Below are 23,609 nucleotides of genomic sequence, written 5' to 3'. Positions count from 1 at the left end.
AAAGTTGTGATTTTTGCTTTTTCAAGCAAGAGAATTCTATTTGAAGTAAAAATACAAAATTTATTCCGAATATTTTTGTGGGGTTTGCACTTCATTCAAAAATTACATTACAAATTAAAGTTTCAAGAAAGCTAAAAAAGTTATCGAAAATTTGCATTCTTGTGAAGAAGATTCGTTTGTTTATATTAGTAATGGGACCAGTAGTCACAGCTGTTCTGCATTGTTACAACCCTAAATTGAGCGGAGGGTGGAGCGCATCAGAGCGCGCATTTGTAATAACTTAATTTGATTTAAACTAGCCCCGGTCGATTAAATCGGCCAAAATCCGACTAAACTGCACAGAACCATGAACCGTATAGGTGGTACCAAGAGCTGGCCACTTCTGGCACCAAAAGTTACTGGAAGCTTGCACGCCAAAAACAAAACCTGTTTTCGACCCATTTGTATATATTTTCGACCCATCGTCTCCTATTTTTGCCCTATCAAATAACTATCATTTTAGGGCATTTCTTATCGGCGTTCAAAGTAGAACATTTTTTAGGACCAAAATATAGGTCGAAAATAGGAACACTTTCCACAATACACTCTTTGGAACAGCTACAATCAAAGGCGCGGAGCAAATTGAGAAGCTCATTAGTGTGTACGCCGCAGTACTTGCTGCCGAGTACTGAACAAGAAAATAACCATGTGATTACAGGATTAACGACACGTGCTGTGCACGGAGTTAATGGAGGTCGGAAAATGGTTCCACAGCAAAGTGGCAGTGAAATGAAGAGATGTATTAGAAAAGAACACTCGTTCGGCTTTCTTTACGAATCTTATTTTTTAAAAATATTGGAGTTATAACTTTTTCACCAGAATTTGAAAATCTGAATCTTTCAAGCTTTGCGTGATTATTAATGAAAATCAGCTTCACTTTTGCAAGTTCCTCCAGCACACACAATCAACCTAGAATCGACTAATTTATCAGCTTTATCTTGCTCAGTCGGTTAAGCCGACTTGCTATACTGCTTAGTTATAGCACTTAATGCAAATAAAGAATGCTGCTTTCAGCAATAGAGGAAGAAATCCGGTGCGCAACGGGAAATTTTCAGCGCTTCGACGCGCGCACGTTCTCACTCAACTCGACTCCAAATGGAAGTTAAGGGCGCACAATTAGATATGGAAGCTTGTCTCGATGGTTGGAAATATTTGAAGGGGAAGGGGGCAATACAAACTTAAAGCGTTGTTTTAATTGAGAATTTCAATAATTTTAAGAGTTTTCAAAACATTAGGTCGAAAAAACGGTGCCAAATGGTCCCAAAATAGGTTCCGATTAGTCATCTTGGTTGGCGTCGCCATCGCGGCGTCAAAGGAGGAGGCAACCCCCAACGCTGCGCTGTGTAATCATGTGTTCTAGGTGCGATGTAGGCATGCAAACGCAAACACGACACGACCTGCTATATGTATATGCATTGCATGTAGGTGAGAAACGCTTAGGGTGGTGCGATCGATTTGAAAAAATGCAGGAACTTTGAAGTCCCTAGAAACAAAAAATACTCAAACAGAACCGAATGGGTTTTCTCCAAAGTTTGTTTGGAGAATAAGTGGAGTTTCTCCTCGTACATGTTGCATGCAATTTTTGTAATCCGTGACATATTTTCAGTAATCCTGGTAATTCCATTCAGACTGATCAGTAATCCTTGATGCTGCAATCCCCGATTTAGATTAAATGCAGTTCTAGGATGCCCAGAACGACCCCACGTGAGATTTGCCTAGCGTGACATATGTTCCGCAATCATACGGCTGCCAATCCATCTGTGAACGCGTCATTGTTTTATCGATAAGGAACCATCCGCGAGTGGTTTTGAGGTTATGCGCGCTGTCAAGCTGCGGACAACTCGAGATACCTTGCCGTAGAATCTACCGGAGATCATAACCATCGCCGCATAACTTACTTTGGGTGCAATTTCCGGTGGCGGCGGCGACTACTTTTTATCAAAACTCGGTCTAGGCTACCGACTTCAAAACAAAAACAAACTCCGTCGTAGCTGTCACAACTCTGCCGAGTTGAAGTCCGCGACCGGTTTCGCCGTGTGCAACCGAACCGGATGACGTAAATTATCGGTATTACCGCAGCGCACATCTGTCGGGGTCCCCAACTCAACTGGTGGTGGTCACTTCTGCGGCAGGTCGCGTCCAAGGAAGGCCCGACACTTTCTAAGCTGGTTTGTTGTTGTTGTGGAACGCGTCGTCATCCTTTCACTTGTTGTTGTTAGCTAACAATCGCGGAGTTGGAGCGCGTGGAAGACAACTTGTCGGCGGGCTTCACTTCCTGGAGTTCTATCAATAAAACGGGTTGAGAAATGTTGAAGGTCGGACATCAATTAAAGTTTACAGTTTTTCGCCGTACCGCCGTAAAGTTTGAGCGCACCAGAGTTGGAAACACAACCACCCTTCCCCTCGCCGCGTACCGCGATGATGGATTTATCTTTTATTGGCAATTATAATTGCATTAGCTGAATCACGACCGAGCTTTTAGCTTGTATTGTTGACTGCCGTTAAAACAGGCCCTTTGGCATCAAGAGTTCCGGTCAATCGATGATTTGCGGTTAAATTGACCTTGGTGTGGGATCGATTCTCACACTTGGACAAATTTGGACGAGACCTGCGCCACCTTCTGGCAAAATCCTCAAACGATGTTGTTTTCGCATACGGGTAATTCTCTACCAACTCACACGAAATCGGGAAAAGTTGCCCCGACCCCTCTTCGATTTGCGTGAAACTTTGTTTAAAATCTTTGTCCCTGATCACGAATCCGAGGTCCGTTTTGATATCTCGTGACGGAGGGCGGTACGACCCCTTCCATTTTGAACATGCGAAAAAGAGGTGTTTTTCAATAATTTGCAGCCTGAAACGGTGATGAGATAGAAATTTGGTGTCAAAGGGACTTTTATGTAAATTAGACGCCCGATTTGATGGCGTACTCAGAATTGAAAAACGTATTTTCATCGAAAAAACACTAAAAAGTTTTAAAAATTCTCCCATTTTCCGTTACTCGACTGTAAAAATTTTGAAACATGTCATTTTATGGGAAATTTAATGTACTTTTCGAATCTACATTGTCCCAGAAGGGTAATTTTTTTAGAACAAAATTTTCATTTTAAAATTTCGTGTTTTTCTAACTTTGCAGGGTTATTTTTTAGAGTGTAACAATGTTCTACAAAGTTGTAGAGCAGACAATTACAAAAATTTGATATATAGACATAAGGGTTTTATAAACATCACAAGTTATCGCGATTTTACGAAAAAAGTTTTGAAAAAGTTACTTTTTGCGTTTCTCTTTGTTTCGTCGTCCGTGTCTGTCGCGGGTGACCATGAACGGCCATGATCGATGACGACCAACTTTTTAAAACTTTTTTCGTAAAATCGTGATAACTTGTGATGTTTATAAGCAAAACCCTTATGTATATATATTAAAATTTTGTAATTGTCTGCTCTACAACTTTGTAGAACATTGTTACACTCTAATAACCCTGCAAAGTTGAAAAACACGAAATTTTAAAATGAAAAATTTTGTTCTAAATGAAAACTTCTGGAACAATGTAGATTCGAAAAGTACATTATTTCCCATAAAATGACATGTTCCAAAATTTTACAGTCGAGTAACGGAAAATGAGAATTTAAAACTTTAGTGTTTTTTTCGATGAAAAAACGTTTTTCGAATTCTGAGTACGCCATCATCGGGCGTCTAATTTCAAAATCCCTTTGACACCAAATTCATCACCGTTTCAGGCTGCAAATTATTGAAAACACCTCTTTTTCGCATGTTCAAAAATGGAAGGGGTCGTACCGCCCCTCCGTCACGAGATATCAAAAAACGGACCTCGGATTCGTGATCAGGGACAAAAGTTACCCCTTAGGACAAAGTTTCACGCAAATCGAAGAGGGGTCGGGGCAACTGCTGTGTGAGTTGGCGGAGAATTACCCATACAATTTCGCGATTTTTTCCATACAATCTTCAACCCAGGGGGTGTTCCTAATGTCCGTTTCTCATTGGTTACCCTGGTGTACAAGTTTAATCTTGAGTTGAACAAAATTGGAAAAATAATTCTCTAGAATTTTGCATTTCTTTTGGAGATCTTATTTTTTTATGTTGAAAATAAACTTTGTTCATGCCAATTTGAAAATCTATAACCTAAGAAGGGGATTTTCGATCAATTTGGTGTCTTCGGCAATGTTTTACCTTATGATAAACTTTTCAGGAAAAAAGGAATAAATACCGATTTTTTTATTTGGCTCTATTAACTTTAAAAAATAATTGCGATGATACTTTTCTTTTGTTTTTCTACTTAAAGATCAGGAAGGTGCTGTGTCCTATCCCTCACCAGACCAAAATACATGATAAAGCTGTCAGACTAAATCTGTCAGACCAAGACTGTCAGACCAAAGAGCAAAAAGTAATCAATCTTGGTCTTCGACGTAGGTGCACACAAATCAAGAAAAGAAAATTTGAAAAAGAATTTTAATTTTCCAATTCAATTACTGGTTTTGGGCTGCAAAATTTTATGTACGCCAGAAAATGTTAAAACAGTGCGGTTAGATGCTTTATTCTTTCACTTTAATTTTTGATCGCGTTTTCGGTTTACACCTGAACAATCTTGAAATTATTTATGCGGATTTGTGATTCCTCTCGTTCAATCATTCCCTTGAAAAAGATACTTAAAAAGGCATTTTCAGGGTGGCCACTCAAGTCGGAAAAGTCGGGAATTCGCCAAAATCCGCGTAAAATCGGGAAAAAGTCGGAAATTTGTGATTTTTTGTCAGAAAGTCGAGAAAAGTCGGGAATTCTAAGCATACTTGTTTGAAAATTATTTTCTAACTTAAATAATTTTGCAAAGTACAATTTATTTCATTCAAGTCGTCTTTAGCACTTGACTTTAAATGTAAGGTTTTTTCCGTTATTTGAATAGGAGGTTGTTTGAGAAACTAATTATCCTAATAAATATTGGATGATTTTGATGACATACTTCCACAAGGATTTTTATAATATTTTTATTCATAAAATCAAATAATTTTCAATTATTTTTGACTAAGTTTATCAAATAAAAGTTAACATCTAACTTTAAACAACTAAAAAGGGGGGGGGGGGGGGGGGATTCGCCTGATGGGTTTATCATGAAAATAGAACTTAATTTCAATGTTTATGAAAAAAATCATTAAAACCGTTGCCCTTTTTTAAGCTATTGTCAAAAAAATTAGTGAAAACAATAATCCCTTTTTGAAGTTTATTTTTTATGAAATTTTATGTTCAGTTTCCAATTTTGACTTTGATTGCCAAATTTGGATTTTGTAAATTTAATTAAAATTGATGTCTTTAAAAAAAGATTTTTAATCTTTATTTACGTAAGAAATAAATGATATTTTCTGGTTCTGGAAAAATCAGGAAAAAGTCGAGAATTTGAAAGTGGGATTTTAGTGGTCACCCTGTCATTTTATGGCTAGAGTTCAGGACGATATAAAATCACGTACAGGAGATATATTTGCTTGCAAAAATGACGAAAATGGCAAACAAAATAAAAAAATATTTTTGATTAAATATCAAATTTTTATTTGAAAATTTCCTGACACATTTTTGATAAAGTGCACCGTTTTCATGTTATAGGCATATTATTTTATTATTATTTTTTTCAAGAATAATTTTTAGTTTCAAATAAAAAAATATATTTTTAAATGGTATTGGTTTTTAAACTTATTAGTTACTTTTATTAAAAACAGCATTTTTAAATTGTAAAACAAAACTAATCAATTCTTGGAAAATTTTACCTGTAAATGCTTATAACACGAAATCAAAAAAAAGCAAAGCAATCCACTTTAACGACCCCCGGGTCTTTTGTAGGCTCTGTTGTAAGTTTCTGCTCATTTCTAAGCGTCCGAAGGTTATGTGTTGTGAGTCACCCAAAACCTCTTTTACGCAAATGGACCGACTTTTTACTTCCCCATCCGATAGAAGGCAACATGAAATCAATGCACCTCATTAAAATGTTGCGAAATTGCGTCTGAAAATGATTTTTGGAATTTTGTTTGATTAAATTTGCGATTTTTTTTTCCAAAAAATCATTTTTATTATTTGTTCCTTTTGAAAAGGTCCAATAAGCAAAATTTCTTTTTTTTTTGCCTTTTGATTGTTTTTACAACCGTCTTGAGTCCGGGGTAAAAAAACTCATAAAAAGCAAAAAAATGTATATTGCCCTTTTTCATGCAAAAAAAAACTCCACAGATGCTTTTTTTTGCCATTAAAAGATCATCCATAAACCACGTGGACACTTTTCCTGACAAAAAATCTGAAATGTTAGTTTCAAATTTAAAAAAAATGGAAACATAAGAGTTCTAAATTTTATGCATAAAAAAAAACAAAGAAAAGTCGCTTTGGGAAAACGTAGAGAACTACTCCGAGGCAAAGTAATCCCAACCCTTAGTAACTATTGGGATTTGCAAGAATTAGGTTGGCACAAGAACAGAAATGTCAGAAAAACTGGGCCCACGACATTGTCACGAGATGTCAAAGAATTCAATCTTCAAATTGTGACCAGGGAAAAAACAATGTTCATGAGATTCAGGAATTTTTTGAAATCATCGTTTCTTCTTTTGTTGACGCCTTCAGTTCACGTTGAAACGAAAAAAAAATAATAATAACTCGTTGACATATTTTCGAAATTATCACAGAGTGAATATTGTTATTGTCGGACCCCTCGCGTTGCTGTTCTCGTACTTGCTGTTGACGGTACTCCCTACGGAGAGAGGGAGAGAGAGAGAGAGAGAGCGTCAGCAAAGAGGCAATAAAAACAAAACAGATACACTCCGTGTCGCGTTACGTCGCACGTGCACAAAAAAGTGGGTGAACGAGAAGTGTGCAGCGGGCAAAAAAATATATATATGCAAAACATCTCGCTTTCACGTCACTTCCATTGTATGTTTGGGGGACGTCCATAAATTACGTGTTGATGTGACGCTTGAGCGTTTTTTCGTTCCACGCGTGATATAAGTTGATTAAAAAACGTAGAAATGATACGTAGTTTATGGCGAGCCCCTCAACGAGCGGAGAATGTGTGCTATTACCGATGTTCTGACTGTTGCTGCACGAGCATCAATAGGTGATCCTCGGCCAGCATCTCTAACGCCCTAGTCGATGCGTAACGGTCGATGACTCTTCCGCGCAAGTGTTTTCGCGCAGACTAACTAGTACATGATCTGTTGTGATATAACTCTTCTAGGGGGGTTGGTGTTTAGAGTCGGTAGTACCACCAACTAACGTCAACCTTTTTGAGTTATTATCGCGGCGTCCGAGTCATTCACGCCCGACTGCGTACGGTTGCTTTTTAATTCAATTGGCGTCAGCTCCGCACTTGAAATCGATCGGTACAAATAAATCACAGATTTGCCAGTAAAACTGTCAGCGTTTCCGACCAGCCACTTGAAGTTGCGCCAAGAGCTGTGGAATTTGCAAGGTTAGAAGAACTCTGGCAGATTACTTGTTACCGCCAAGAAGTAAATAAACCAAATCAGAACAAATCAAAAGTACTCCAACCTTTATTTACATGGTCTTGCCCCTTGATCGTGCACCAACCGAGCTATTATGGTAGCTTTTTATGAATCAATTAATCTATTGCGCAAATAACTTAGCAGAACCTGGCGTGGCAGGCAGGCGATTGCCTGCCGGTAACCGGGTGAAATGGGGGTTTGCGTGAGTGTCCAACATAGATCTTGTTCCGCCTACCGTACTGCTGTTGAGGCAATGGCCATTTAGAGAAAAGGAGGTAGTCGCCGCCGACACGAAGTCGATTAGCGAGAGAGAGAGAGGTTGGCCATGACTGACCACGGCGACGACGTCGAATGACCCTTTTCAGGAAGCCCCGGGCAGGTGACATGTGGCGGAGGTACAAGAAAGCGCCACCGGGTCAGATATCGGTTTACTGGTGGCTGGTCAGTGAACCTGTTGAACTTGTGTGTGCAACTGGTTGGAGCGCAGACAGAAGGGTAAAGAACGGTTTGGAAATCCTGTTATGAGGGTGAAGTACCATCCTTCTCCACATTGAAGTCCTTTTTTGCTATGAAAGACCTTGCGTCTCCTCGGAATTGTGAGTATAGGCCATGGTTGTGGACAAATTAATGATAAAATTTAGGGAAGAAATCCCATTTGTCTAACATTAAATTGAAATTGTTTTTTTTTTTATTCGATAAATAAATCAATAGGTTGACTTTTCAGATATTTGCTCTGTGTTTCTTCATTCTCCGATACTTGATAATGGCCGCACTACAATAAATTTTCAAATATAGTACAGGTCTGACTAGTAGCAATAAGCAGCTCTAATATTCGTAACTCATTCTATGCATTATGACTTTGGCCGATTTCATGCATTTTATTTTCATTTTTGTTATTTGGCTAGAACATTTTGGGGAGCTTTCTTATGACACTAATGATGCAAAATGGCTTCTTTGGGCATACCGAAGGCACCAAAAAAGTTTCAGCTGGTTTAAAAAATACAAAAAAAAATTGAATGACCGAAATCTGAGAGAACTGCTCCCTTTTGAAATGTTAGGCTCGGTTTATAAATGTTAATAATTTTGTTTATCACACAATTTCACAAATGTTTTTTTTTAATTGGACTTCTACTTCAATTGTTCTGTTTCATTTCCTTTTATCCGTTGTATCTCAGCAATAAGAGGTCAAATCTTTGATGTTTTTTATACACATTTTTAGAGATTTTCTGAACTTTAAGAATAAAATAAGAAAAGCGATAACTGTTTTTTTTAAATAAAAATAAACTTTTTTTTTTAAATAAACTAGAAAATGGTGCATTTATAAAAACTTATATTAGGTACTTATGGATAAATATTTGGTTTCATATTTAAATAAATATGTTTTTTCCCAAAAACTAAAACACAACTAGAAAAATGGGCGGCAAAAGTTTGTATTTTCTTCTCCAAATTGGCGTTTTTTCCCCATAAAACATTTTTTTAAATAAAATATACGGATTTCGTGAAAATGTTTTTTTTTTTTCAGGTTAAAAAAGTTAGTTTGGGAATCGTCATTTTTTTAAATGCGTTCATATTTTTTTTCTGAATAGTCCTCATCAGTCCTACAAATTTGCCGAAGACGCCAAATCGATCAGAAAAATCCACCAAAAGATACATATTTTCAAGTATTTGGGTAATTCTCTACCAACTCACACGAAATCGGGAAAAGTTGCCCCGACCCCTCTTCGATTTGCGTGAAACTTTGTCCTAAGGGGTAACTTTTGTCCCTGATCACGAATCCGAGGTCCGTTTTTTGATATCTCGTGACGGAGGGCGGTACGACCCTTCCATTTTGAACATGCGAAAAAGAGGTGTTTTCAATAATTTGCAGCCTGAAACGGTGATGAGATAGAAATTTGGTGTCAAAAGGACTTTTATGTAAAATTAGACGTCAATTTGATGGCGTACTCAAATTCCGAAAAACGTATTTTTCATCGAAAAAACACTAAAAAAGTTTTAAAAATTCTCCCATTTTCCGTTACTCGACTGTAAAAATTTTTGGAACATGTAATTTTATGGGAAATTTAATGTACTTTTGGAATCTACATTGACCCAGAAGGGTCATTTTTTCATTTAGAAAAAAATTTTTCATTTTAAAATTTCGTGTTTTTTCTAACTTTGCAGGGTTATTTTTTAGAGTGTAACAAAGTTCTACAAAATTGTAGAGCAGACAATTACAAAAATTTTGATATTTAGACATAAGGGATTTGCTTATAAACATTACGAGTTTTCGCGATTTTACGAAAAAAAGTTTTGAAAAAGTTACTTTTTGCGTTTCCCTTTGTTTCGTCGTCCGTGTCTGTCGCGGGTGACCATGAACGGCCATGATCAACGACGACCAACATTTTTTTTTCGTAAGATCGCGATAACTCGTGATGTTTGTAAGCAAACCCCTTATGTCTATATATCAAAATTTTTGTAATTGTCTGCTCTACAACTTTGTAGAACATTGTTACACTCTAAAAAATAACCCTGCAAAGTTAGAAAAAACGCGAAATTTTAAAATGAAAAATTTTGTTCTAAATGAAAAAATGACCCTTCTGGGTCAAGGTAGATTCGAAAAGTATATTAAATTTCCCATAAAATAACATGTTCCAAAATTTTTTACAGTCAGGTAACGGAAAATGGGAGAATTTTTAAAACTTTTTTAGTATTTTTTTCGATGAAAAATACGTTTTTTCGGAATGCTGAGTACGCCATCAAATCGGGCGTCTAATTTTACATAAAAGTCCCTTTGACACCAAATTTCTATCTCATCACCGTTTCAGGCTGCAAATTATTGAAAAACACCTTTTTCGCATGTTCAAAAATGGAAGGGGTCGTACCGCCCTCCGTCATGAGATATCAAAAAACGGACCTCGGATTCGTGATCAGGGACAAAAGTTACCCCTTAGGACAAAGTTTCACGCATATCAAAGAGGGGTCGGGGCAACTGCTGTGTGAGTTGGCGGAGAATTACCCATTTACGTAACATTTTTGTATGAACGGCTGCCAAAATTGTATGGAGCTTTGTATCGGCAAACCAATGACACAAAATAGCTTTTTTGGTCCTAAGGTAGACCCTCACAAAATTTTAGCTTAATCAAAAAATACAAATAAAATCCATTTCCAGAATTCTTGGATAATTGCTCATGGACAACTGCCAAAATTGGATGGAGACTCGCATAGACGATCCGATCTCCACCGCGCACTTGGGACAAGGAAAGGGATAGGATTTATGAGAAAAGATCTAGGAAAAGATGATGCTCCACTTTTTTTAAGGGGATAAGGGAAATTCTCCAAAGTATGCCCAAATAAGTTTCACTTGAAGTTGGACGGATCTGAGAAGAAGAGGGTCATCAATCAGGATACGATCTAAGTAAACATTATGGTAAAACCTTTGGTATTTCGGTTATGATTTTCAAAAAAAAAAAAACCTTCGTGGTTTATAGTTAGTCGGTTCAAATAGTCTTTTGGACGACTTTTTTTTTGCTACATATTTCGAAAAAAATTTAAGAAAACGAATGTCAAAAAATACAAATAAAATATTACTTGACCTTACATAATCAAAATTATCGATATTATTCAGAAAAAAAATGCAATTGAGTCGCCCCTCGTGCTCTTCAGCTAAGAGCAATGGAACACAGCTTCTGTATTGTACCAACAATCAATCGAGCTTTTCCTCCAAGCTCCCTCCCTCTCGAAACTTGCCAGAATTGACACCCTTTCTCTCTCTCGCTTTGCTTTGTATGTAAACATCAACAACCATATTCCGTTGGCATTCTGTTGGTTCGTTCGCCAATGTAACTGAATATCTTTGTACACACATGGAAGTTCACACGCACACCTACGCACGTGCTCACGTGCAAATAATAGAGAAAAAATAGAAGAAAAATCAGGAAAAGGTGATATCAAGAGAATGTACGATACAATTATCCATTATGCTAACTAGAAGACCCCCGCCCTGATTATGTATGATATAGTGTTTGTAAAATAGTTTTTTATTCTTCTACCCTTATCTTATAAAATCAACTAGATTTAAGGCCGCTTCGCGATATTAGTTTGGAATGCACGCTTCCATGTTCAACTCACTCACGTACCTCCCCCTCCAAACAATTACACACTCCCCCCCTCTGTACCGATTCAAATGCTAATTACCACATTAACATACTTAACGCCAAAACCAAGAACTCTGTAGGAAGCACCAACACACCAACATTGTAAAAAATAAAACACACTCTCGTCGATCTCCCGGGGAGAACCCACTCTCTCCCTCGCCACCTTCCTTGTGTAGTTTAGTTTACTTTTGTGTTCTTTTCTTTACTTCATTTTTTTTTTGTTTCATCATTTTAGTTTACCTCTTTCATTCTCATCTTTTTTGTTGCGCCTCTTTTTATTTACTCTTTCTTTTGTGCCCGTCTCACGCGCGCCTCTATACTCATTTTATTTGCATGTTGAATAAATTTGTACTGTTTTTTTGAAATTGCAAATCCGAGTTTGCGTTTTTTTCTTTCTTGGCCGCCGTTTTTTTCTACCTTATTTTCTTAGTTGTTGTTTTTGTTTTTGTCGTGTCTCGGTTTTACGATGATACGGTAATTTTTTTTATATCCACTCAGATTTGAGCGTATGTATGTGAGTTTGTGTGGTTTAGTTCCGATTTGCCGTTTGTTTTTGCGCTTTTTCGTTCCACCACCATCTCTCGTTCATTCATGTTTTTGCGAAAAGTTTGCAATGTGAGAAGTGAATCGATCCGATAATACGAGCTGGCTGATTGTATGGAGGACTTTGGATTCGATATCGAACAGTATATATTGAAGGGGTCGTTTTGGCGAATGTCGTTATAAAAATCGCAACAGATTTGTCTAATAAAATCAATGAAATTAAGAAATCCAGAGCAAAACTTGAACGGTTAAAAAAAAATAAGTTTAAGCTTTGCTTACAAAAATTATATCAAAATATTCGAAAATCGTTTACTTAAAAATATATTTTCTAATCTTTAGCAAATGTTTTGGTTTACAAGGTTTGCTTTTGATTTTTTCATTTCTTTTTTAACATTAACAAGATAAATGATATAAAGAATATCATTTCAAAAAGTGTATTGAAATTATATAAATTAAAAAAACTCTTGTGTTATTTTTAAGGGACCTATTGATTTGTTTTTTAATGCTAAAAATGTGGAACTTTAATGTTTTTTTTTTAATTTTTCGATAAAAAAACATCAAAGAAACCGAACAAAAAATTTCCAAGGTATCTTCCCGTTGAAAAGAGATAGCTAGTTAGGTGATACTGAGAAAAACTATTTTTATCTCAGCAACCAGCAGTCCGAACAACTAAGTCTCTAAAGGATTTTTTTTTTAAATTTTGTCAGCTTATTTTTGCAGAGGTAAATTTAATTTTTAAATAGCTAAACCTGATTTTTTTTAATTTTCAGCTTAAAATTCTTAAATCTCTTCGTAAAACACATCATTTGATTTTGCATCTCAAATTAATTCTCAAAAATGATCTAATGTTCAGCATTTTTTTGAATCATAATTGCAAAAATATCATGTCATTGGTACCAGGATTTTGTATAATTTTAATTTAAGCACATAAGATGCATTTTTTGTTCCCCCTTAACAATACCAGAAAAATTAGAAAATGCTTAAAAAAATTGTTTTGGGAATTTACTTTTACTGAAAAAAAGTCCTAATCATAACCTTTAACTTGCTGATACACATCGATGAGAAAATTCTTTCTAAGTAAGCATGAAACAAAACAAGAAGTCTGAAAAATTTGTCCATAAATCATGTTTGCCATACATTTTCTGACCGATTGGATGTCTTCGGCAAAAATGTAGGTTATGATTAGAATTTTTCAGACAAAAATAAGGTACAATTAAAACAGATTTTAAAATTTTTTTTTCCATTGAAATTTAAATTTTGGAAATTCTTACTCATAATTTTTTTTAATGTATCGGGGTAACAAAAACGACATCTTTGAGCCTTAGTTTAGAATGGTCCCTTTTTTGTCTTGTTCTGTTTTTGAAATAAGATTAAATTCTACAGTTTTATTTTAACATGTCCTTCAAACTTGGGGAATCTCACAACTTGAGAACGCTTTGGAACTTTATTGAAGGTTTCCGTTTCAATTTTCATAGGGACCAAGATTTTCAAAAAAGTGTCCACGTGGTTTGTGGATGGTTCCATAACATATTTTCGAATTATTTTGACATTTTGTTGTTTTTTGCCTTCCTCACCTCACTGAGGCAAGGCTATAAAATCACTCTAAAAATGAACGTTTTAAATACGACTCCTGGATATACCTCAACGTATACCTATCGACTCAGAATCAAATTCTGAACAAATATATGTGAGGATGTGTGTAGACATGATTTTTTTCCACACGATTATCTCAGAACTGGCTGTACCGATTTTGGCCGGATTCGCCTTATTCTGTTCGTTTTGGGGTCCCCTAAGTCCTTTTTAAATTTTATTCTGTTAAGTGAAGTACTTATAAAGTTATGCCAAGAAAAGGTGTTTTTGTAGCTACAAAAAAGGATGATTTTTGCATAAGGTCGGGTCTTTTTGCTCACTTCTGGAAAAAAAGTCTGTATTAATTATGTTGCTGAATACATCATTTTGTCTCGACAAAGATTTACAAGAACTTTTAAGAGCGAGTTTTTCACCGATGTGAAACAGGTCGTATCGAGGTGCTCCGATTTGGGTGAAACTTTCAGCGTTTGTTTGTCTATGCATGAGATGAACTCATGCCAAATATGAGCCCTCTACGACAAAGGGAAGTGGGGTAAAACGGGCATTGAAGTTTGAGGTCCAAAACACATGAAAAATCTTAAAATTGCTCGCATTTCCGTAAAACTTCATCAATTCCAACTCTCTTAGATGCATTCGAAAGGTCTTTTGAAGCCCTTCAAAATGTGCTATAGACATCCAGGATTGGTTTGACTTTTTCTCATAGCTTTTGCAAATTACTGTTAAAAATTGATTTTTTTTAAACCCTAATAACTTTTGGCAACAGCCTCCAACACCCATACTCCTATAGGTCAAAAGTTAGGGAATTTCATGGACTATAAGCCTACGGTATTAACTTTTTGGCCAATCGCAGTTTTTCTCATAGTTTTTCAATTTTTCTAGAACAAACATTTTACAACGTTAGTTTTTGCCCTGTAGGCCAAGAAGACGGCACTTTTTGGTCTCAATTTTGTCATATTCGGAATCCTCGGTCAATTTCACGTAAGTTAGAAGTATTGAGTTGTAATTTTGATTTAAAAAATAATTAAATAAAACATTTTTGAAAAAGAAATAGATCTTATTTACCCTATGATCAATACGTCAAATGCTGTATCAAGTAGGCGAAAACTTGTTTACCCTAATCCGACAAAATTCTAAATAATATTTTAATTAATTCTAAATGGCATTTTTCCAATCAAATTCAAAATTCCAACACCTCAATCTAATGTAAAATTTTCTGAGGATTCCGAACATGTCAAAATTGAGACCAAAAAGTGCCGCTATGGAGGCCTACAGAGCAAAAACTAACGTTGTAAAATGTTTGTTCTAGAAAAATCGAAAAACTATGAGAAAAACTGCGATTGGCCAAAAAGTTAATACCGTAGGCTTATAGTCCATGAAATTCCCTAACTTTTGACCTATGGGAGTATGGGTGTTGGAGGCTGTTGCCAAAAGTTATTAGGGTTTTAAAAAAATCAATTTTTAACAGTAATTTGCAAAAGCTATGAGAAAAAGTCAAACCAATCCTGGATGTCTATAGCACATTTTGAAGGCTTCAAAAGACCATTCGAATGCATCTAAGAGAGTTGGAATTGATGAAGTTTTACAGAAATGCGAGCAATTTTAAGAATTTTCATGTATTTTGGACCTCAAACTTCAATGCCCGTTTTACCCCACTTCCCTTTGTCGTAGAGGGCTCATATTTGGCATGAGTTCATCTCATGCATAGACAAACAAACGCTGAAAGTTTCATCCAAATCGGAGCAACTCGATACGACCTCTAGAACAAACCGAGCAGAATCTACAAATACTGCCTCTTAACTGAAATATACAACTCATGAGACATTGTTTACTAATACAAAGGGGACAGCATGCAATTCCATCGTGCAAGTAATGTTGGCATATCAGCACTTTTAAATTCAATTACAGCCCCCTCTTTTCTCCTTTGTTTTGGAGAGTTGGTAAAAAAAGAATTGAAAATTGCTGTTCTGGTAAAATCAATAATTTAAAAAAATTAAATGATTTTTTTTAAATTAAAAAAAAACTCTTAAATTAATTTGTAAATACAACCTAAAATACAACATGAATATGAGGATGGCACCAACCACCTTAAGGTGGATTTTTTGAATTTTTTTTTTTCATTAAAAAGACAATTTAAAGCTTACAGAGAATTTTGCAGGCCACTCAATCTGGAAATCATAAAGTCGAAAATTTGCAAAAATCCGGAAACTTTTTAACTCTTCTTGAAAATGTCTGCCAAAGTTGAACTTAAAACAATTTGAAGTTTTAAAGGTCCAATTCTTCATGTAAACTAATGTCAAAAACATAAAGAATGACTTTTATACTGCCCACCATTGAAAAAACGGCTAATATCCACTTTTGACAAAAACGAGATATTAGCACCAGGCGGTAGAGGATGTTCCAACGTATCTTCTGAAGCTTGAATTTCACTGAAATAATGTTTAGACTTGGCTGCCGATGCGAAAAACCAAACGGCTAATATGCCACTCTAATGGGAAATTGCCTTATCGGAGATTTTGTGACAAACACTAAAACGCGTTTTTCTCGGAATACTTGATTTGGCATAATAGCCGAATTTTCAATTATGGGCAGTATATCCCGCCGTTTGACACGGAGTCATTGTCAAAAATTTTCTGTTTTCTTTTGAAACGGAAGTAATTTTCCGTAGTTCAGTTTTGATTGAGCCGGAAACAAGTGGTGAAATTCTGGAATTTTAAATCCTGTAGAGTTCATCATTAGGGATGATCTGACCTGATTAAGAAAAGCAGTTTGTAGTTCCGAATGGTGTGCGAGTTTAGAGAAAGTCACCGTCTAGATAGCTTCCGGTAGATCATGGAGTGAAAACGCTACGAAAGAATTCATCAAGTTCTCCAAAGTGAAACCGAAGCTGAAGATAAAACTTTATTTTAATTTGTTATTCATAACTAGTTTTTAAGTGAAATAAATGTTTCAGAGGGGGTGGGGCTGGGTTTTTAGAGTGTTAATTTATTCATACAAATATTCATGTTTGATACTGTTAAAAGTTCTGGGAGATTGTCGATTGGGTCAAAGTGATTTTTCCTAGTATTGCTACAGTTTACTTATTTGTAAAATCATGTTTCAGAAGTACTTTTCCCATGATAAATAAATGCATTTTCAACAATGCGGATCACCGGATTAAGGAAATCTAGATCGGAAACACTGTAAGAAATATGACCACTTGTTACTTTGTCAATCAATCCGATTTTAAGTAAATAAAAAAAGAAAATATATTTATTTTTCACAAATGCAAAAATGTTCATGAGTAACAAAAATGTAAGCAACGTGTCGTTGCAGTTAGAAATGAATCATCACAATCAAGTGTAATCACCCAGATTCAGCCTGCACTCGTTGGGCGGTGCTTTCGACTTCTGGCATTTACTATAACATTTTTGAGCAACAACTAGAAAATAAGCATTTTTGATGATCCAGCTGCTCTGGCCACCGTGGACATTATATCATGATAGCCCACAATGAGAAAAATCGTCAACAGCAGGTGAATCCGTCTATCAAATCTCATTACGGTCATCAGCGGAACCATAATCCGACGCACAGAAAGAAACAGCATCTGAGAATTTCTGTCTGCAAGGAAACCAGTATTTAAAAATAAATATTTTTAAATAAAATAAAAGCACTACCTTGACCGCCCATTGTTACAACAATCTGTAATTGTTACCAATAAAAAAAAACGGTAGTGGCCCGGCTTAAATTTACAACTCGCGCCAGTCAAGAAAAACACTGCCATTTTGGATTCCAATTTAAAAAAATTGACGCAAGAATTTTCCCCGAAACCCAGTTTGCTGCGATTAGTTTGGCGGGTTTTAAGAATCATGTATGTCAAACGGCGGGATTTAAAAGTCATTGTTTATGTTTTTGACATTAGTTTACATGAAGAATAAACAAAATTTTGTTTTTATGCTTTTTGGGTTTTAAATACCCCGGGAAAAAAAAACTCATGAAGCAAAAATTTAAAAATTTGTTAATAAGACCTTTTCAAAAAAAAAAAAAAAATTCGAAATAAAAATAAAACAAATCCAAAAACAATTTCATTCCAAAAGTTGAATAATATAAACTGTTTTTAACATAAGAAATTGGCAGCAATCTTTTTGTTTTCTAAACTTAAATACATTCTGGCTAAACAAATAATTATAAATCAGATGTGAAAAGCCAAAAATAGTGGATAAAATCATAAGTCACTAAATTTCTAAAACGGTTTATAATCAAATTCTGCAATTTATAAAGTAAAAATATAAATCTACATTTTTACATGAATTTTAAGATATCGTGCTTTCCATATCATTAGGGCAAATTACTTTTATAATCAAGAGTGCATCCCTTTCCACCTTATGCAAATTGTCACTTGAGTGACTTACACTTTTGTTTACAAAAGTTATGTCCAGAGTTTTTTTTTAAAAAAAAGGTCCAATAAACCAAATTTTCAATTTTTCCTTTTTGCCCCAAAAAGCAAAAAAATAAAATTTGGTTTATAGGACCTTAGGGAGCGTTCTTTTATTACATAACGCAGATGGGGGGAGGGGGGTCGGAGGCCGTGTTACGCTCCTTAGATTTTGTTTAATTTGTATGGAAATATTGTTACGAGGGGGGAGGGGTTCTAAAATCCGATTTTCTGCGTTGCGTAATAAAAGAACGCTCCCTTAGCAAAAAAAAACTCTAGATGTGCCTTTGTCAAATGTTAGGCTCGGTCCAGTCTAAATATTTATGAAAAATTTAAAATGCACGTGTTTCTGGGGATTCATTTTTGTAATTTTTTGTTGGTCAGTGTAATAACTCTAAACGGTTTTTGTTATTTCATGATATTTGTCTCACGTTAATAAAATGAATCAAAAATTCAAAATAAAGTTAAAGTGTCGTTTTATAACTCATCTTTCTATTCTAGTCAAAAACGAAGAACACAAGCTTTTAAAAATATCGTTTCGCCTAAACTTATTTTGAAAGAGATGAACTATTTTGTTAAAATTTCAATTGTCTGTTTTTTTCGATATTTTATTGCATTTTAAATTTATCAAAATGGGTTGTGCTTTAATTTTTATGTTAAATTTTGATTTTTTATATTGATTTGATTTTGATTTTTATTCCTAGTTAATAAGACTATTTTGTTTGTTCACAAAAACTGCGGGTGGGCACCTATGCTTAATAAGACTATTTTGTTTGTTCACAATATCCCCCTTTTAAAACTGTTTTTAACGATTTACAATCTTTTCAAAATGTGTCGGGAAAAGTCGGAAATTCGAAAATCGATTTTAAGTTATTCAGAACACAGATTTAGTTAAAAACACTTGTAGCCCCAACGGGGTCAAAAAAGTTGAAAATGTAATTTCACCGGCTCTTTGAACGCTTGGAAAAAAAAGTTGGAAATACCTTTTTCATTGTAACTTAGGGTTGACGCACCTGTTATGGATCTACCTTGTTATAGGGGATTCTTGACATCCTTCCGGATCGAATACAACAAGAATAATCTGAATCGGTTGAGTTTTCGCTGAGATACAGACGGATGAAGTTGCATGTCCAACTTTGTTGACCCCCTTGCTGCTTCGCGTAAGTTTTGATCCCGTTGGTGCTACAATTGTTAAAACTTTTGAAAATTGCAGATTTTTGTCAGTAAAGCTGTTATCATGTCAAGACATAAATGAATAAAATGAAAGAAGATTCATAGAATAACATTATAAAATATTATATAGTTGTAAACGGGACTGTTTAAAACTTCAACGATATTCGGTAAAATGACCCCTTCGGTAAAACCATGCCCTCTCCACCCAAAAAACTTTAACGGCCTTTCCGAATCCGAACTGTCTCAACCACTACTACCCCTCCTCTATACTTTATGATACTGTCCTCGCGGTTCTTGTCATCATCGTCGTCGCCGTTGATTTCTGCCGTCCACACAAAAGGAGGAGCGCACCCGCCGTCTGCAGGAGATCGAGTCGAACCGGGCCGATCGGCAGACCAAGCGGCGCCAGGCCCGGGCCCAGCAAACGCAGAACTTCTTCACCAGCCTGCACATGCTCCAGGCGAACACGCTGCTGCGCGAAAGCGACGACAGCTCGGGCGCCTTCGAGGACTACTCGCTGTTTCTGTACCGCCAGCAGGCGCCCGTCTTCAACGACCGCGTCAAGGAGATCGAGATGAAGCTGCGGTATCCGGTGAGGCGAGAAGACGGAGCACACAGGGGGTCACGGTGTTCAAAGAATCGGCCTCGACTGTAGCCAACTGAGATGCAAAAGCGCTCTAACTAATCGTTATTCCCTCAATTCAAATCGAGAGCATTTTGCTCTCGACAGATCAGCTACAATATTGAGAGCCTTTTCCTCTCAGTTGAGTGACAATTTTTATTTAAAAATTAACCCCATTCAAGAACACCGTGTCCGCCAATCTTCGCGTGATTTGACGTGCGTGCGTTCGTTACGCTAACAGCTCGCTCGTTTGGTTCAACTAAGCCCAGCCTAACGTGTCCCCAAATTAACGCGTTTAATACACTGCTCCTCGCTGCGTTGGTCCCCGCTCCGTCAACTCGCTGGCAAAATCGGCGAGCAGCGAAAAATTTGCTAACATGTGTTTTCAATTTTATTACAACGGCGCTCGATTTGCCGTTCAATGTGTTTGAGTGTGAGTGCGTGTTGATTTTTTTTTCGGCTTGTTTTAAACGATGATTAATTTTAGTACCGAGCGTCGCGCGAATTGTACGACAGCTCGGTAAATTAAATGACTAATTAACGATGATCCCGAACGCGGCGAATTAGAACGAAAGAACTCCTAATCCTCCCCTTCTAAAAACTTGATTTCTGCATGCTTTACCCTGTGTATAACCTCAAATTGCATCCGGGTGTCATAACTTCATAACCACCCTGTAGAGCTGGACCTGTCAACTCAAATGGATTGTTTTGGTTAGCTTAGACACAATCCAGGTGTCTTGTCTAACCTCAAAGCAGCTTCGAGAGTTGCCAGGTCCTTCCTGTAGACCACCTGTAGATATATCGATCGCTTCCACTGACCCTAACCTCAAAACCTCCTAATCCGCACGATCTGCGCCTGTGTTGTTGAGCTGCCCCCTCTAACTGCCCCCCCGTCTCGGCAAACCCCCTTCTTGACACAAAAACCCCGTCTTCTCAACCTCAGGATCGCGAGCGGGGTCTGGCCGCGGCCTACCCGCGGGGCCTCGTCGGGGCCGACGGTGAACAGTTTAGCGATCGGATCCGCTCGATGGAGCAGCGCATCGGCGGCGGTCGGCACGCCCCGGCCACCGAAAAGAAGCCGAAGGATCTGCTGCGCGCGATCGGCAAGATCGACAGCAACGATTGGAACGTGAAGGAGATCGAGAAGAAGATCGAACTGTCGAAGAAGGCGACCGACATCGGCAAGAGCCGCGAGCGCGTCCCGAAGTGGAACCGCGAGCAGTTTCTCGCCCGCCAGAACAAGCTCACCCAGCAGCCGGACTGCGAGGAAAAGTACAAGGAGTTTGACAGCTCGATAAAGGCGATCGACAAGCAGCTCAAGGAGGGCCACAACCTAGATTTGGGCGAGCGCGGCAAGAACAAGGTCGCGTCCATCGCTGGACAACTGCAGAGCAGCAAGCAGCACCACCATCAACACCAACAGCAGAACCAAAAATCGGTAACTCCAAGTCCTTAAATTACGTAACGTAACCCTGACCCTCTTTTTAATTTTAGACCTCGAAGGCCGCCCTGGTGCTGACCTCGTCGGGCGTGGCGGAAAAGTGCCACTTTTGCAAGCAGCGCGTCTACCTTATGGAGAAGATCTCCGCGGAGAACCTCACACTGCACCGGTCCTGCCTCAAGTGTCACCACTGCCACACGAATCTGCGACTCGGTAAGTGGGGTTCTTGAAATAAGCTGATCGTGACCTAGATGTGGGGTGTTGTTTTCTCAACTGTGCGTTTTTCAAGGATCGGATTGTCAATAGTTTAAAGCACATTATTGATATTAGTTTAGCTTCAAGGCGAATAATGTATTTGAAAAATAAAATTATAAGTATTTGAATACATTGTAATTTTGGATGTGGTACGAAGTTTATTAAGTCGTGTTTTTTTTAATTTCTCAAACTTCAACAAATTTATGCAAAATTTTCAAGAAGGTGCAAACTATGTGTGTACTTATTTGTCATAAATCTAATCTAATCTAATCAGATCCTATTGCAGCCAATCTTTCGAAGGGATCCTGGAGGGTGCCTTAGTTTAGATTACGCCTAGCACTATTCTTGTCATCAACATTTGTAGTGCGCCATTGCATTAGAATGCATTGATACATCACAAGCGTTAAAGCGGCCAGGCCTACTGCGTAAAGCCGTATCGCAGAGGTGATTCGTAATTGGGTTGAGTTTGAGCACTGAGTGTTCGAACAACAACACAATTCTGAATCGACAGGGGAGGAAGAAGCGTGGGGTCACACCACCATACGCTCCGAGATTTGGTTGTAGTCGTTGGGAGCACCATGCTAAGAAGGTTTGGTACTCCGGGACCCTCTTCGATGGGACATTGTATTTCCACGAATGCCCTGGACACTATTTGCCGTGGTTATATCGCCACAACTCGCTCTCTGTAACAGTATTCCTAATTCCAGTCCACTCTCACCAAGTCGTCATGGCCTAGTAGTTAGCATTTTGCTTACCAATCCAAAGGACGGGGGATCGAACCTCGCCTCAATCGACTTTGATTTTTCGTTCATATTCATCATTTAAATTTTTTTTATGTGTTCTTAACTTTCTCGTTGGGAGCAGATGGGAATCGAACCCAGTATCATTCGCTTACAAAGCGAACACCGTAACCAGTAAGCCACGGCCGCTCCTCTATTTGTGTACTTGTTTGTCATAAAACAGAAAATATTTAAAATCGGTAAAAAAAAAAATAAATTGGCAAAAGTAACTCTTGAAAAATATTTTTTTTAAATAACAAATAATTCATCGATGAATCGGAGCGTTTGGTACGGTATGTCTACGCATCCATCTTTCCTTGTAGATTCTGTGAAATATGATCCGTTCTCAGAATCCTCTTTGCGGTAAACACAACGCAGTATAGCTGGCCGATTTAAATTTTGTAATAAATATTCGGGAGTCCTCGGATGTACTGCAGTTATTAATTTTGACAAGACAAGTGCTTGGGGCGCAATCTAATCACAAGACTTTCCTGCATGCTTTCATTGGACTGGCTGCGTTTGTGTTAGATTAGATCAAATTAATAACTGACTTACTTACCAACCAAAATCCAATGATAACACACTTTGGAAAAGTTTTTACATTTTGCTATGTTTTAACATTTTTTTTATTTTGCTATGTTTTAATAAGAGAAGTTCTCTAGATTTTCAAAAAAAAATCGCGATTTTTATTATTATTTTGTATTTATTTAAATAAATTTTGTCCTTATAATCTCCAAAGAATTGGACCGCATGTACCGGCATCTGGCCGAATCGGGACTAAAGCCTGACTAGGGACAGCAGATTTTAGAGCACTTAAAAGCTTGAAATTTGGAAATGAATGCACTATTGTTGTTCATCTGTACCTGTTCTATCCGAAACCAATCGAAAATCTCAAATTATTGTGCAGTAACAAGGCTAAAACTGTTGTCCCAGTAGGTTCCTAAAGCCCTATGTGAATTTTTATGTACAACGGTAAAAATACAAATAAAAATCTTTGCTGATTACCTTTTTTAATAAAAAATATTGACAAGACAACATTTTTTCGATGGATCAACTATGGTCTCCTTGGTACGAGCTGTCAAGTAGGGCCTTTTCTGTCAAGAAGGGCCGTGGACTATTTTTTTCAAAATCGGGGTCGGGT

The 23,609-nt window shown here is 37.1% G+C and overlaps 1 protein-coding gene across 1 annotated transcript in view; it reads left to right on the top strand.

The window, feature by feature from the left end:
* LOC6046383 (F-actin-monooxygenase Mical) overlaps positions 1–23,609 on the top strand; it is a 152,310-nt gene that overhangs the window by 86,172 nt on the left and 42,529 nt on the right. The window contains 3 exon segments of the mRNA XM_038265855.1: positions 19,712–19,963; positions 20,937–21,431; positions 21,488–21,647. Coding sequence (XP_038121783.1) covers positions 19,712–19,963; positions 20,937–21,431; positions 21,488–21,647 — 907 coding nt within the window.

The sequence above is a fragment of the Culex quinquefasciatus genome, chromosome 1 (assembly GCF_015732765.1).
Source record: "Culex quinquefasciatus strain JHB chromosome 1, VPISU_Cqui_1.0_pri_paternal, whole genome shotgun sequence".
In the NCBI taxonomy this organism is placed as follows: Eukaryota; Metazoa; Arthropoda; class Insecta; order Diptera; family Culicidae; genus Culex; species Culex quinquefasciatus.
Note: the sequence above shows the minus strand (reverse complement) of the source record. Positions and strands in the feature narration are given on the sequence as shown.